General features: G+C 47.9%; 3 protein-coding genes across 3 annotated transcripts; all 3 read right to left on the bottom strand.

The window, feature by feature from the left end:
* Positions 1–1,209: 1,209 nt before the first annotated feature.
* On the bottom strand, positions 1,210–3,615 carry LOC127292220 (L-type lectin-domain containing receptor kinase SIT2). The gene has a single exon (XM_051321573.2). It carries the CDS (start codon positions 3,404–3,406, stop codon positions 1,382–1,384), a length of 2,025 nt encoding a protein of 674 aa, XP_051177533.1. The 5' UTR covers positions 3,407–3,615; the 3' UTR covers positions 1,210–1,381.
* A 192-nt stretch (positions 3,616–3,807) lies between these two features.
* Positions 3,808–4,500, bottom strand: LOC127346699 (uncharacterized). The gene has a single exon (XM_071828925.1). It carries the CDS (start codon positions 4,498–4,500, stop codon positions 3,808–3,810), a length of 693 nt encoding a protein of 230 aa, XP_071685026.1.
* Positions 4,501–6,993: 2,493 nt separating this feature from the next.
* Positions 6,994–8,803, bottom strand: LOC127292219 (UDP-glycosyltransferase 91C1-like). Its single transcript, XM_051321572.2, has 2 exons — positions 8,264–8,803; positions 6,994–8,177 (listed from the first exon to the last, which is right to left on the bottom strand). Exons 1-2 carry the CDS (start codon positions 8,693–8,695, stop codon positions 7,188–7,190), a joined length of 1,422 nt encoding a protein of 473 aa, XP_051177532.1. The 5' UTR covers positions 8,696–8,803; the 3' UTR covers positions 6,994–7,187.
* Positions 8,804–13,356: the final 4,553 nt, after the last annotated feature.

The following is a 13,356-nucleotide window of genomic DNA, read 5'->3' as shown; positions in this document are numbered from 1 at the left end:
TACCAAATTTTCTCTGGTTTCTAATGTAGCAACCTTGCAGAAATATTATCTCAGTTTACAAAAAGGGGAAAAAAAGAAACATTCAATGTCGTGTGCTTTAAACTTTGATTTTTGTTGCTACTGAAGTTGATTTCCATGGCATGACTCTGATGTTGTCCTTAGAGTCCATTTATGTTGGAGTCTGACTTGTTATAATCGAGATGCACAATAAAAGAAGAACGAAAAGTAAATCACTGCAGGGGACACGAGATTTTAACGTGGAAAAACCCTTGCAACACACAAGGAAAAAAAACCACGGACGCCAGCCAGCAAAACTTCACTATTTTTGGTGGTGTTTACAAACGCCGTGGGTGTACAATGATGCGATGAAACCCTAGCGGCGGCTTACAGGGAAAATATATAGACGGTGGCAACGATCCGTACCGCTCGGCCCAAGCCTCCGGCGACGGGCCTCGCTCCGCTCGTCAGAAGTTAGCCTCCCTTTAGTATATGAATTTGGATCACAATATAACATGAATTGGTCATCAACTGTTTTTTTTATAAAAAATTATCCCTCTAGTCAATAAATATCAACTACCTGAATGGTATTGCATGGCTAGTATTTTCAAACATTGCTTATTACTATGCATGTATTTCTTGAACAACTTAGAACCCGGCTAGATGATGGCTTGTTTCTTCCAATTCTTGCAAGAACTGCTTTCAGTAGAATTCTTAATTTCTAAATAGGCCACTGCCGTAATTTTGTTAGCATACAATTTTATTTCCATATATGTAGGGACTTGATATATTGTTTTCTATGGAGCATTGAGATATTGTCTTACCTTTATGTATGACCAAATTTCAAAGAATCATAGGTACTCATAGAACAAAAAACCCCTAGTGTTTTACCCATTGCCCACCAAACTTGCCAACCTAAGGTGCTAAATATTTTTCACAGATAGAATACATGTATTTCTGGGGGAATGAATAAGTTGCATCTAACTTTGTTTGTCCTGTTGGTTTTTTGCTTATCCATCTAGTCTTATGATTCTCGCGGATGGCACATATGATATGTTCTAAAAAAAACATACTCCATATGAATGTTGACCTTACAAAGGTAAATCTAGTGCTTCGGACCAGTGACATCTATTATTTAAGAGGAGGTTCCCATACAAAGCCAAGATGTTGCATTAAAACATATATGCTGCAGAAAAAAATACACAATATATCTGGATGCAGACAGAACAAAGCGAGCATATGGTGACCATACAAATAAACCAAAATATCCGTAAGGTATATATATGGGCTTCCTATATGTATGCCTCATCACACATACAATATATATGTTCCTTAAGGTATTTAATAGATATACTTGGATCTCAGACATGACAAAACACCAAATTCATCTCCCTCCTGAGATGTGGGAGATTGTGCCTGCGGTTGTAGTTGACACATGGTATGAAATGATGTATTGCTCAGTCCCTTCGTTTTGCATCAAAGCTAGCATCTCTGAGCTTAACTGTGGAGGTTCAATTTCCCTGTCTAGGTATTGCATGACTTGCCGCATGGTAGGCCGTGCGTTGGCGAATGGGTGTGAGCATAATAGCCCTATGGTTAGCGCCAAATATGCCTCACCAACATCGTACCTCCCTTTTAGCCTAGCATCCACTGTATCGCCAAATGATCCTTTCTGCACCTTGTCAATGACCCAATCGACCAATATGAGCTGATTGTCTTGTGTGTTTTGGTGATTGACAGGCCTTTGTCCACAGGTCACCTCTAGAACAAACATGCCGAAGGAAAAGACATCAGTAGGAGGTGTGGCATTTCCGCTGCGTGCTAGCTCTGGAGCTAGGTAGCCTATGGTGCCAACCACTTGTGTAGTCTGTGGGTCGATGCCGTGATCATACAACCTCGCCAGGCCAAAATCACCCAATCGCCCATTCATCTCTTCATCAAGGAGCACATTGCTTGCCTTGATGTCTCGATGAACAACCACTTTCTCCCACTCCTCGTGAAGGTAAAGCAAGCCAGATGCAATTCCCTTGATGATCCAAAACCTTTGAGCCCAACTCAACACGGAATTATCCTCTTTGCCATAAAGGTACTTATCGAGGCTTCCCTTGGGCATGTACTGATATACCAAGAGGAGTTCACCTTTACGCCGACAATAGCCAAGCAACTGCACAAGATTACGGTTTTGAAGGCGGCCTATGCTGACAATTTCTGCAATGAACTCCTTCATGCCTTGCTTGGAATCATGAGAGACCCTCTTCACGGCTATCTCCAACCTGGATCTTGGAAGCACCCCTTTGTACACTCTTCCGAATCCTCCAACTCCTAGAAGGTTTTTGTCCTCAAATCCTTCGGTTGCATGGAATAAATCTTTGTAAGAGAACCGGTGTGGGCCAAACTCCACCTCCCAGTCATCTTGTACCTCGGCGTATCTGAAATGCCTTCGCACAAGGATGAAAGCAATGGTGCCCAAAGACAGGAGGACCACCGCTGTTGCTACCGGCAGAACTATCTCTAGCACCCAGGATCGATGACCCTGGGTTTGATGCCGCGGAAGGTCTGGAAGCATGGTGACATTGATGGCTGGAGCAGGACCATTCATGGCGAAGCTCCAACCAAGCACATAGTGTCGTGTGTTGATCTTGCCTGTTGAAGATGAGAAGCCAATGTATGCCACATCTTTGAGCACAGCTGAGAGGTTGTACCTGGTGGACACTGTTGGTCTCCTGGGCTTGGTGGACATGTCGAGAGGAGCCATGGTAACATCAATCTGTGTCTTCTCTCTGTCATAGTCCACCCACACCTGCATCGCCTCTTGGCTACTGAGAGTCAAGTTCTTGAATGTGCCATTCTGGTCGTGGAAGAAGCCGGCTGGGTGGGACTGGACAGAGCTGAGGCTGTTGATGTCCACACCGATGTGGTTGTTGTTGATGTCCCCGAACTCGGAATTTTTCCATGTGTCCAGCTCGACAGCGAAGATGTGATTTGTTCCGTTGCCGTTGTTCGAGCCATTGACGAGTCCCAGGTACTGTACTGGGGTCGCCTTGGTGAAATCCTTGTTCGGTGCGACCAACATGGTGAGACCATGGCTGCTCAACAAGTCATAGATGGAGATGATGCCGAACACGAAGGAAGCAGAGAAGGACTGCACTATGCCGTTGGGCGAGTCGGCGATGTGCAATGGAGCCGGGTAGAAGGCGTGGCCCATGCTCATGGCTGTGCCATTGGTCAGCTCAAGCAACCCTCTTGGCGTGACCGAGGCCGTGCCATCGAGGGTGAGGTTAGCGTTAGCGAAGCCAGAGTAGACAAATTGCTGGTTGTCATCACCGGCGATAAACTGTGGTGCGCTAAGGCCAACGAGGAGGAGCTCTAGAAAGATCAGGGAAATGGGATTCATGTTTGACATGGCCATACACGATGGCAGTAGCAGGTGCTTGTATATGGATATGTTTGCGCACTGCTGCTTAACACTCTACTCGGATGGCACAAGGCACACCCAATTTGAAGGCCTGGCTTAATTTGAACATCGCTGTTCCGTTGCAGCAAGGGCAGGGGATCCCAGGCATCTTCTTGTAGTCTTTTGTCAAATAAATTCGGTAGAATGGACAGGACTGAAAGCAACTGTATTTAAGAATGACAATGACTGAAAACGATGAACAATTTGTCTAGACTACAATATTGCTGTCTGACTCTTGAGCTTTGGAAATTATATTTAGGATCAAGGGAACTTGGCATTTGATAATCCAAGAGTTCAGATCGTGTGCAAAGTCTGGAAATTGTTTTTTTTTTTACTTTCCCTGGAGGGAGATGATGTTATTCTACTTGCAGACAGTTTCTACTCGGCATGGCCGTGAGTGCGCACCTCTCCTGCGTCAAGAGGCAGCGCTGGAGATTGGACATGCCGGATGACGCGCCATGGCCGGTGAGGAACGTCACCGTCTCCTCCCGCTCGTAACGCGGAACAGCGCGCGCGGCGGCCTGTTCAAACACAGAGGCAACGGCGGAATCGGCGTGCTCCAGCGGCGGGCGCGGCACGGTGGCGAGAAATGCAGCGGTCGGCAGAAGCACCGCGAATGGCACCTGCCCATCCATGGAACTAATTTTGAGAATCTGAGGTATAAATTGGCCGGCTTTCGTGGACTGGACCTGGACCGAACCTTGTGGTCGAGGGCCCAGTGGTGGAAGGGGTCGGCAACGATCCAGTGAGGCCTCGTGGCCTCGTCGGCGCACGCGGCGGCCAGGAAGGCAGGAACTCGGCGAAGGGCGCGGCGAGGCCGTCGAAGGCCTTAAGGTGGAGCTCCCGCATTTCGTCGGGGAAGTCGTGAGTAGCGGGGCCGCGGGGCGCAGCGGTGGGAGGTGGGCGATGTTGCGCGGCGTGGAGACACGGTGGCCCCGCGAAGCCAGCCGCTCGGCGAGCTCCAGGTACGGGAGTAGGTGGCCGAACGCGAGCCACATGGAGATCACGATGCGCAGCAGCGACGGCGAGGATGAGGACCGGGCGTCCATGGCGGGTTCAGCAGCTCCGCTAGCAGGTACTATGCCACTCGTGTGTTGTCACAATGACGCCTAGTCGTGTAGTGGGCTATGCTCGCATGCACCGTGAAATGGCCAAATTATACACTCTTCTCTCTCATGAAACTTATCTTAGGACTCCTTTGATTTATAGATTCGCATGAAAATTGTGCAGAATTTGAATTCTATGATTTTTTCCCTACATATGTTGTTTGTAGAAACATAGTATTTTATAGAACTAATCCTATAGGAAGCTTGTAGTGTAAATCATATATGCCTCTCGTTGTGGCCCTGAAGAATCGGGCCGTGTACCCCCTGGCGCCTGCCGCGTCGCTCGTGGGTTGGCCCACCAACTACATCGTTGAGGAGGAAGACGAGAGGTGTAGATGGACAGAGCCCTCGCCGACAACGTGGCTGGCACGGTTGGCCGCGGCGCTCCGACGGAGGTGTGAGGCCATGGCCTCGACGGAGACAGGGATGACGCGGCTCGCCGGGGCGTTGTGGCAGAAAACTTAGGGTTTAGGGTGGGTGGGGGTGCGGGTGGGGTCTCGCCAGCGACAAAACTTAGAGTTAGGGGTGGGGGCACACCGACATCGAGAAGAAAGGGTGGAGGCAGAGGGTGGAGTCGGCAATTTGAGTAGGGCGGGACGCCAAGGCGGCGCGGTAGCGGCGCCGGGTGCGAGTGGCGGTCACAGCCAGCGATGACGGTAGGGAAATCAGCGAGGGGGGACATGGTGCGGTCTGTCGCCTCGTTGTAAAAAAAGAAGAAATAAGAAGAAACAAGGAAGATGCAATGCATACGTGCGAACCATTGCTTCGACGCCGCAATGCGCGGAGTACATGACCCTCCTAGAAAACCACCCATATTAGCACGCGGATGTATGTCATCTCCATTGTCCTAGCCGGAAAACCCCATTTATCGTCCAGTAGCGGGCGTTAATACAGCCCGCACGCGCGCTGGAGATTTTGGGCCGCAGCCCATCAGTACCATTTTTTTCTGTTATTCGCTGGCCGGGTGGTTGGTTATGTTTTTACCGGTTCTTTTTCCTAGTTTTCCAGTTCTATATGTTTCTCTCTCAGTTTTCTTCGGATTTTTATTTTTTATTTCTAGAGTTTGTTCAAATTTAAATTTTGCTCACTTTACACAAATTCAAAATTTGCTTACTTTCGAAATTTGCTCAAATTCAGATTTTGCTTATTGATTAGCACACGGATGTAGGATGTCTCCACTGTCCTAGCCGGAAAATCCTATTTATCGTCCAACAGAGTGTGTTAATAAGCTCCTCACGCGTGGCTGGAGATTTTGGGCCGTGGCCCATCAGTACCTTTTTTTTCGTTTTTCGTTGGCCGGGTGTCTAATTATGTTTTTTACCTGTTTTTCTTCTTCTGGTTTTCTGGTTCCATTGCACCCCAATTGGCCTTGTTCCCGCTGATGCTACGGTCGACTGTCGTAGGATGCTGCGTGACTGCGGTGCAGAAGCTAAGGTTGTAATTTCTTTATTTGCAATGTCCTATTTGTAAACTGCACTTCACCGAGACACCAAAGATGACACTAATGAAGCAGTTGGGGTCCTTCGAGACCCCCCAACCCCCCCTCCCGTTAAAAAAAGGCATCTTCGATGGTTTGCAAAGACTGCAGGATCAGGAACCTCATTCTCTGAATGGCCACTACCCTAACAGCTCTACTGAATAAAAGAGATACGGTGGATCATTTAGAGTTCCATCGTCACCTTCAGTGTGTGATAAGAGTGCATATCAAGGAATCATTTCGGAGTACTATATAACACAGGTAAAGATACAATATACTAGTTCGAGTCAAGCAGACATCTGATGCGACCTTCTGCGCCTTCGTATTCTTGCTCGCGCCGCCGCCGCTTGAGCTCTCGCCGCCGCCGCGCGAGAACCCTCCGCGCCCAATCTTGCCACCCCCGTGGCCGCTCGAGGACCTCCCGGACACCATTTTGTTGCGAGCGCGGATCCAATAACGACGAGCGATTGAGCTCGGTGGTGGCGGGTCGGGCGCGGGGGATGTGAAGGAGGAGAACTGGCGGTGGAGTGAGGGTTTCGGCCCTCATCCGCCGGTCCGAACGATACATACATATACCATCCGTAGCATGGAACTAACAGAGGCCGGTAAATCCTATACGGGCCAGGACGCGTTTATGGGCCCAAAAATCCGCGGAAAACCTCAAAGCGGTCTGTAAATCGCATATACGGGCCGCTTTGAGAGCTCTAAGAGTGCATATTTAAGAGTCATGTAGGAGTACTTTATATAACACAAATAAAGATACTATCTAAAAAAACAGAAGTAAAAAACAAAAAAAGCTAAATATCACTCCCTAGATGGAAAGCATGCAAATCAAGCAGCCAGAGCCCATGGACAGCCCACAAAAAAAGAGGCCCACAAAAACAAATTCAGCTTGTTGACGCGCCGGATCAACAACAGCACAAACACACAAAAACAGCTCAAGTCGGAGCACGAATTTACAAGCACAAATACTAATCTCCAAACGCGTGACTTAAACTTATTAAATATCAGATGCCTGATTTCAGCAAATCCGCTAAAAAAAACAGAAGTAAAGATACAATAGTTGTAGTCAAGCAGACATCGATGATGAAACACGCGATTTCAAGTTGTTATTCATGAAGTAAGCGAGACACTGCCATGCATCAGATATTCATCAGCAGTTTGCATCTGCATCGGCGTACGATCTAAGCTGATGTACAAATTGGTCGACGTACCCCTCTTGGAGTTCCTTATTGGCTACAACCTGCCGCATCTTCAGTGCATTTGCCACGAAGCCGCTCCTGGCTTCTCCCTCAACCATGACGGCCCGGACTGCGGTGGCGACGCCATTGCGGTTGAACGACCCATCGTTCTCATCCCTGGCCACCTGCAATCCTACCTTCTTCCTTTCCATTTGGCGCGCATTCGGCCCTTGGTCCCCGATGATGGGCAGCATGACGAGAGGGTGCCCGAACAGTAGTCCTTCGATGAGCGAGTTCCGGCCGCAGTGCGTCAGGAACCCGCCCACGGCGGCGTGCGCCAGGATGCTCATCTGAGGAACCCACCCTGTGGTCACCAATCCCCGGCCATGTGTGCGCTCCTGGAAGCCGAGAGGAAGTGAGGCCGCAGCATCGTCCTCTAGGACGGCGGCGCCGCTGGGCTTTCTCAGGGCCCAGAGGAAGCGTGTCCCGGCGAGCTCCAGCCCGAGAGCCAGCTCGTGCACCTGCTCCACGCGTAGCGGTACCTCGCTCCCCAGCGCCACGTACACCACTGAGCCGGGTGGCTGCGTGTCCAGCCACCGCACGGTGGCGTGCTCCGATCCGTCGGCCGTGCTGGTCCCGGGGCGTCGCCGGCCTCCGTCGTCGGATGGAGGCAGAAGGCCGAGGGGCAAGACCGGCATGCTGAGGAGCGCCGACACAAGGTTGAAGGACTCGGGCTCCCACTCGACGCAGCTCCTGATGGCCCCGACCGTGCACCTCTCTTTGGTCAACGACCAGCGCTGGACGAGGGACATACCCGATGCGCCTTGGTCGTCATACAGGGGTTTCGCCTCCTCCTTCTCGTAAAGGGGGCGAGTCACAGCGCGCGCTCCGTCGTGCTCCGACGGCGGGGGCTGCACGGCAGCGATCACGGCAGCGGTCGGGAGAAACATCGCGCATGGCACCTGGCATGCATGAGATGTGCATGATAGCGCATGAGATGAAATTAATGGAACCAAGGGGCGGCAGAGCAAGGAAAGATCGGTCGAACCTTGTGCTCTACAGCGGCGGCGGCGACCCAGTGGTGGAAGCTGTCGGCTATGATCCAGTGAGGTCTCCTGTCCTCGTCGGCATACGCGGCCGCCAAGAACTCCGCAAAGGGCGCGGCGAGGCCGTCAAAGGCCTTCCAGTGCAGCTCACGCATCTCGTCGGGGACGTCGTTGGTGGACTCGGCGCTGTCGGGGAGACCATCGACACGCGGCAGCGGGAGAGGGACGAGGTCCACTCGCAGCGCCGCGGCCGGGCGCAGCGGCGGGAGGCGTGCGAGGTTGCGCGGCGTGGAGACGTAGGACACGCAGTGGCCACGCGACGCCAGCTGCTCGGCAAGCTCCAGGTACGGCAGGAGGTGGCCGAACGCGAGCCACGGGACTATCACGATGCGCAGCGGCGCCGGTGGCGAGGACGATAAGGACCCGACGTCCATGGCGATTTGCGGATATTAGGTTCTTGCTAGCTTGACTTGCCGGCGGTGAGGCGACTAGGATCAGCAGCTTAGTTGGTGGGTGCTCAGTGGTCAAACCGCGGGTTGAGCAGGTGCCGACGGATTTCGTTTATTGCAAGTTGCAAAGTGCTCGTGACGTTGAGGCATACCTCCTCTATTTTCTACTCCCTCCGGTCCTATTTAATTGACTCGGATTTAGTATAAAGTTGTACTAAATCCGAGTCAATTAAATAAGACCGGAGGGAGTAAAACTGATCATAGTGGAATAATCGTGAAGTAGTGGTATCATATACAAGTACTTCCAATTCGATTTTTTTTTGCGGGTACTTCCAATCCAAATTAATGATATTATATTGTTGTGCAGTAGTTATATCATAATGTTTATTTTCAGACTCAATTTATGTAGTATGATTGTGCAAGATTTGATTTACAGAATCCCAATACAAATTTATATAGTGCAGTACAAGATATATTGTTCATTAAATTTATTAATTTTACGTGATATGATATGATACCGTATCATTATCACCAATATCTTCCTTAAATGCAGTGACTCATCATCAATTTGAAAATAGAATTAATTAGATATATGCCACTGCAATTATTGTGTATTTGAGAAATGCCAATACAATTTTAACTTTCAAAATATGCCACTGCAATTCTCAAGATTCTTAGAAAAACGCCACTCCTAGATTTCCAAAAGTGCCACTGGAGTGGCATATTTTAAAAGATGTAAATTATAGTGGCATTTCTCAAGTAAGCAATAATTATGGTAGCATATTTTGAAAGATGAAAATTGTAGTGACATTTCTGTTTCTGACAGGTTGCCCCACGTATGGTGGGCCCACATGTTAGTTTCTCAATTATTCTGATAGCAAACAACATATATATTGGTAATCATGATCTAATTGCCATGCCATGGAGAAAAGGTTCAAGCCCACCTACAATAGACATAATGATAATGATTGTGAAGCAATGATGTCTACGCACACTTTTATTTTGTAGATATTGTTAGGCCTCTAAGTGCAGAGGTTTGTAGAATAGCAGCAAGTTTTTCTGAAGTGAATCACCCAATGTTTATTGAACTCAGGGAGGTAGAGGTTAAAGATATCCCTCTCAAGCAACCCTGCAATTAAGATACAAAAAGTCTCTCGTATCTAAAAGGACACGAATGTTGCCTAGAGGAGGGTGAATAGGCGATTTCAAACTTTTGCGAGATGGGCTTAACAAATGCGGAATAAAACTAGTGTTTCCTTTATCAAGACCAAAGCCTATATACTATGGTTCACCTAAGTGCACCAACAACTTATGCTAATCAATACAATCAACTATGTGATAGCAAGATATATAACTTCAAGCACGATGACTATCACAAAGTAAAGTGCATAAGTAAAGAGCTCGGGTATAGAGATAATCGAGGCACGCGGGAGACGATGATTTATCCCGAAGTTCACACTCTTGCGAGTGCTAATCTCTGTTGGAGAGGTAAGGTGGCTTAGTGCTCCCGAACGCCACAAATGGCCTCACCTTGAGGTGTGGTTGCTCGATGCACACCAACGCCACAAAGGCCTCACCCCAAGATGCGGTAGACACAATACACACCGAACGCCATGAAGGCGCCTCACCTTATTCTCCGGTGACCCTCGCCACACAGGCCTAGGTCACGGTTCCACTAAGGGATTTCCTTCGAGACGGAAACCGGACCTTACACAAAGCTTGGGGCACGCATCCACAACTTAATTGGAGGCTCCCAAGAAATCGCCACAAAGGCCTAAAATCCGTATAGGGTTCCAAGAACCCAAGAGTAACAACCTTCTTGTTTTCACTTCCACGAATCACCGTGGAGAACTCAAACCGATGCACCAAATACAATGGCAAGAACACCACGGAGATGTTCAAGTCCTTATCTCTCAAATTTCAACAAAGCTACAAAAGCTATTGGGGAATAAGAGAGGAAGAACAAATAAGAGGAGAAACACTAAATTTCTCCAAGATCTAGATCTAGTGGATGTGGATTCCCCTCCCAAAGAGAGGGATTTGATTGGTCAAGATGTAGATATAGATCTCCTCTCTCTTTTCCCTCAAATAGGTGCAAGAATCATGGTTGGATTAGAGGGAGAAGAAGCTTCTCAAGGGCAACAATGGAGTAGAGAGAGTGGAAGAAGCAACCAGCCCAATGAGGAAGAAGGGGGTATTTATACCTCCCCCCCCCCCCCCCAAGAAAAATCAAGCCGTTGGGCCATAACAAGCCGGAATTTCCGACCCTCACTTAGGCCGTAAATTCCGCCCCCTACTAGAATTTCCAGCCTGGAAAGTGAAATTTCCGGCCAAATTTCCGGGGGGGGGGGGGGGGGTCCAGGGGCTCATTTTCGTAGGTCCTTAGCCATTTTTCCGAGAAAAAGACCATAACATGAGCATCCGGACTCCGATTTTGATGATCTTGGGCTAGTTTCGAAGCTAGTAACAAGCTCTACAAGATCATGCAGCGAACCATCATAGTCCATTAAGGGAGGATAGAAATAAATGATGAAAGGTTTGACCTATCTAAAAAAGACATACCGGTAAAACCTCCAACCTCGAAAATGCAACAAGTTGAGTTAGAAGACTTGGATTTAGGTGAAAACAATTTTGTTGTAAAGAGGATAACAAGAGCTACCCCACAAAGTGTGGACAACTTAAGAACAAGTGGGGTAGGTTTTTCTATGTATTTTAGAGTGAAACCTCTCAATACAAAAAACTGGAAAAAACTCCAATATCGAAAACGCAACAAGTGATTCATGCGGAATCCGTTTTCGATGAACTAGAGCTTGCTATGGAAATAACCACAAGATCTAAAACACCACATGGATAAGATCCAAATAACAACCAAGAAAGATGATGCAAGGATGCAAAGGTTTGAGCTCTCTCCGAACCATACGATCGAATTACTCACTCGAGAGCCCTCTTGATAGTACGGAAACTAAACTATTAACCGGTCTCAAACTACACCTTAAAACCGGTAAGAAAGAAACCCTATCAATAGCAAACCTTAACCTTGTGCGTTCCTCTTGAGATCGATGATGACGATCTTGACCGCATCAAGATGGAATGCCTCTCTTGATGGTGCTTGATTGACGAAGTCTTGCGGATTGCTCCCCCATAATCCACCATGGGAGAGCTTCTTCTTCGGTGCATCTTCACATATCCATGATCACCATATGGATGGCAAGCTTCAATCAAAAGATCTCTTCGAGATGGCACATCTTGAACTTGCACTTCATTTCTTCATTCTTCATCATGTTGATGTCTTGAAGTTAAACTTGAGGGATCACTTCATCTTCATCTTCAACACATACTTGAGACTTAATATTCTTCATCAATTTCTTCTTATTGCAACGTTGAAGCCAACATATGGTTCAAGCATTGCCTATGGACCACTCCTACAAATATAACTCAATGCAAACATTAGTCCATAGGGATTGTCATTAACTACCAAAACCACACATGGGGGCTCAATGCACTTTCAGTGTCCCCAACACACCCAATACACTTGTGAGGTGTATAGATGCACTAGTTCAGAGAAGAGATGGTGAAATACAAGTAATATGGATGATTATAAGTGGTAATTGCAATCTGAAATAAAAATGGCAGCAAGCAAACATGTAGCAGAACTGGTTGTAAACGGTATTTCAATGCTTACAAATAAGTCCTAGGGATCTTACTTTCACTAGTGGACACTCTAAACAATGATATCATAATTGAATACATAAAAATCTTCTCTTCACTATGCTACTCTGAACCACTCTCCGGTTGAATAATGAACACCAATTCACCGCGCGCGTAGGGCTGCAAAAGGACAACTTAAAGTTCGCATTCCAAATCTAGGGACACCCTGCTCTGTCACTTTGAGCATCCAAAGATAGTACTAGAAAACACCACAATTTCATAGAGACATTCAACACAAATTATAACTCATGATAAGTATTTCTGTAATCTTCAGACTAAGAGCCACACACGGTGCAGACACTGTCACCTTCACACCGTGGGACAAGGTGTCTCCGGAGATCACATTAATAAAACCACTTGAGTAGCATAATAGATGAAGAGTAACATCTACTTATTCAAATTATAAAGCTCATGATCACATAAAGATCATAGCATGGGAGAGAGAGAGAGATAAACCACATAGCTACCAGTAGAGCCCTCAGCCTCGGGGGAGAATTACTCCCTCCTCATCATGGGAGTCAGCAGCGGTGATGAAGATGGTTGTGGAGTCGATGGACATGGCTCCGGGGGCAATTCCCCGTGCCGGCAGGGTGCCAGAACAGAGATTTCTGTCCCCCGAAACGTGTCTTCGATGGCGGTGGAGCTACGGATCTTTTCATGGATGGAGGATGATTGATTTAGGGTTTTCGTGTCGTGAGCAATATATAAGCGAAAGGGCGATGTCGGTGGGCGCCCAGGGGGCCCACACCATGCCTAAGCGCGGCTAGGGGGCCCGCGCCTAGGGGTGGTGTGGCCGCCTCCCGACTCTTCTTCGTTTCCCCTTTGGACTCCGTCTTCGTGATAGAAAAATAGCAACTTCAGCTTTTGTTTCGTCCAATTCTGACAATATTTCCAGAACAACTTTTCTAAAATACAAATATAGCAAAAAACATGAACTA

This window comes from Lolium perenne, chromosome 4, assembly GCF_019359855.2.
Source record: "Lolium perenne isolate Kyuss_39 chromosome 4, Kyuss_2.0, whole genome shotgun sequence".
Classification (NCBI taxonomy): domain Eukaryota; kingdom Viridiplantae; phylum Streptophyta; class Magnoliopsida; order Poales; family Poaceae; genus Lolium; species Lolium perenne.
This window is presented reverse-complemented; position numbering and strand designations above follow the sequence as displayed.

Coding starts and splice junctions, on each gene's coding strand:
- LOC127346699 (XM_071828925.1), bottom strand. CDS start 4,500: ATGGACGCCCGGTCCTCATCCTCGCCGTCGCTGCTGCGCATCGTGATC.
- LOC127292219 (XM_051321572.2), bottom strand. CDS start 8,695: ATGGACGTCGGGTCCTTATCGTCCTCGCCACCGGCGCCGCTGCGCATC. Junction 8,178..8,263: donor CCGCCGCTGTAGAGCACAAG/GTTCGACCGATC, acceptor CATGCATGCCAG/GTGCCATGCGCGATGTTTCT.
- LOC127292220 (XM_051321573.2), bottom strand. CDS start 3,406: ATGGCCATGTCAAACATGAATCCCATTTCCCTGATCTTTCTAGAGCTC.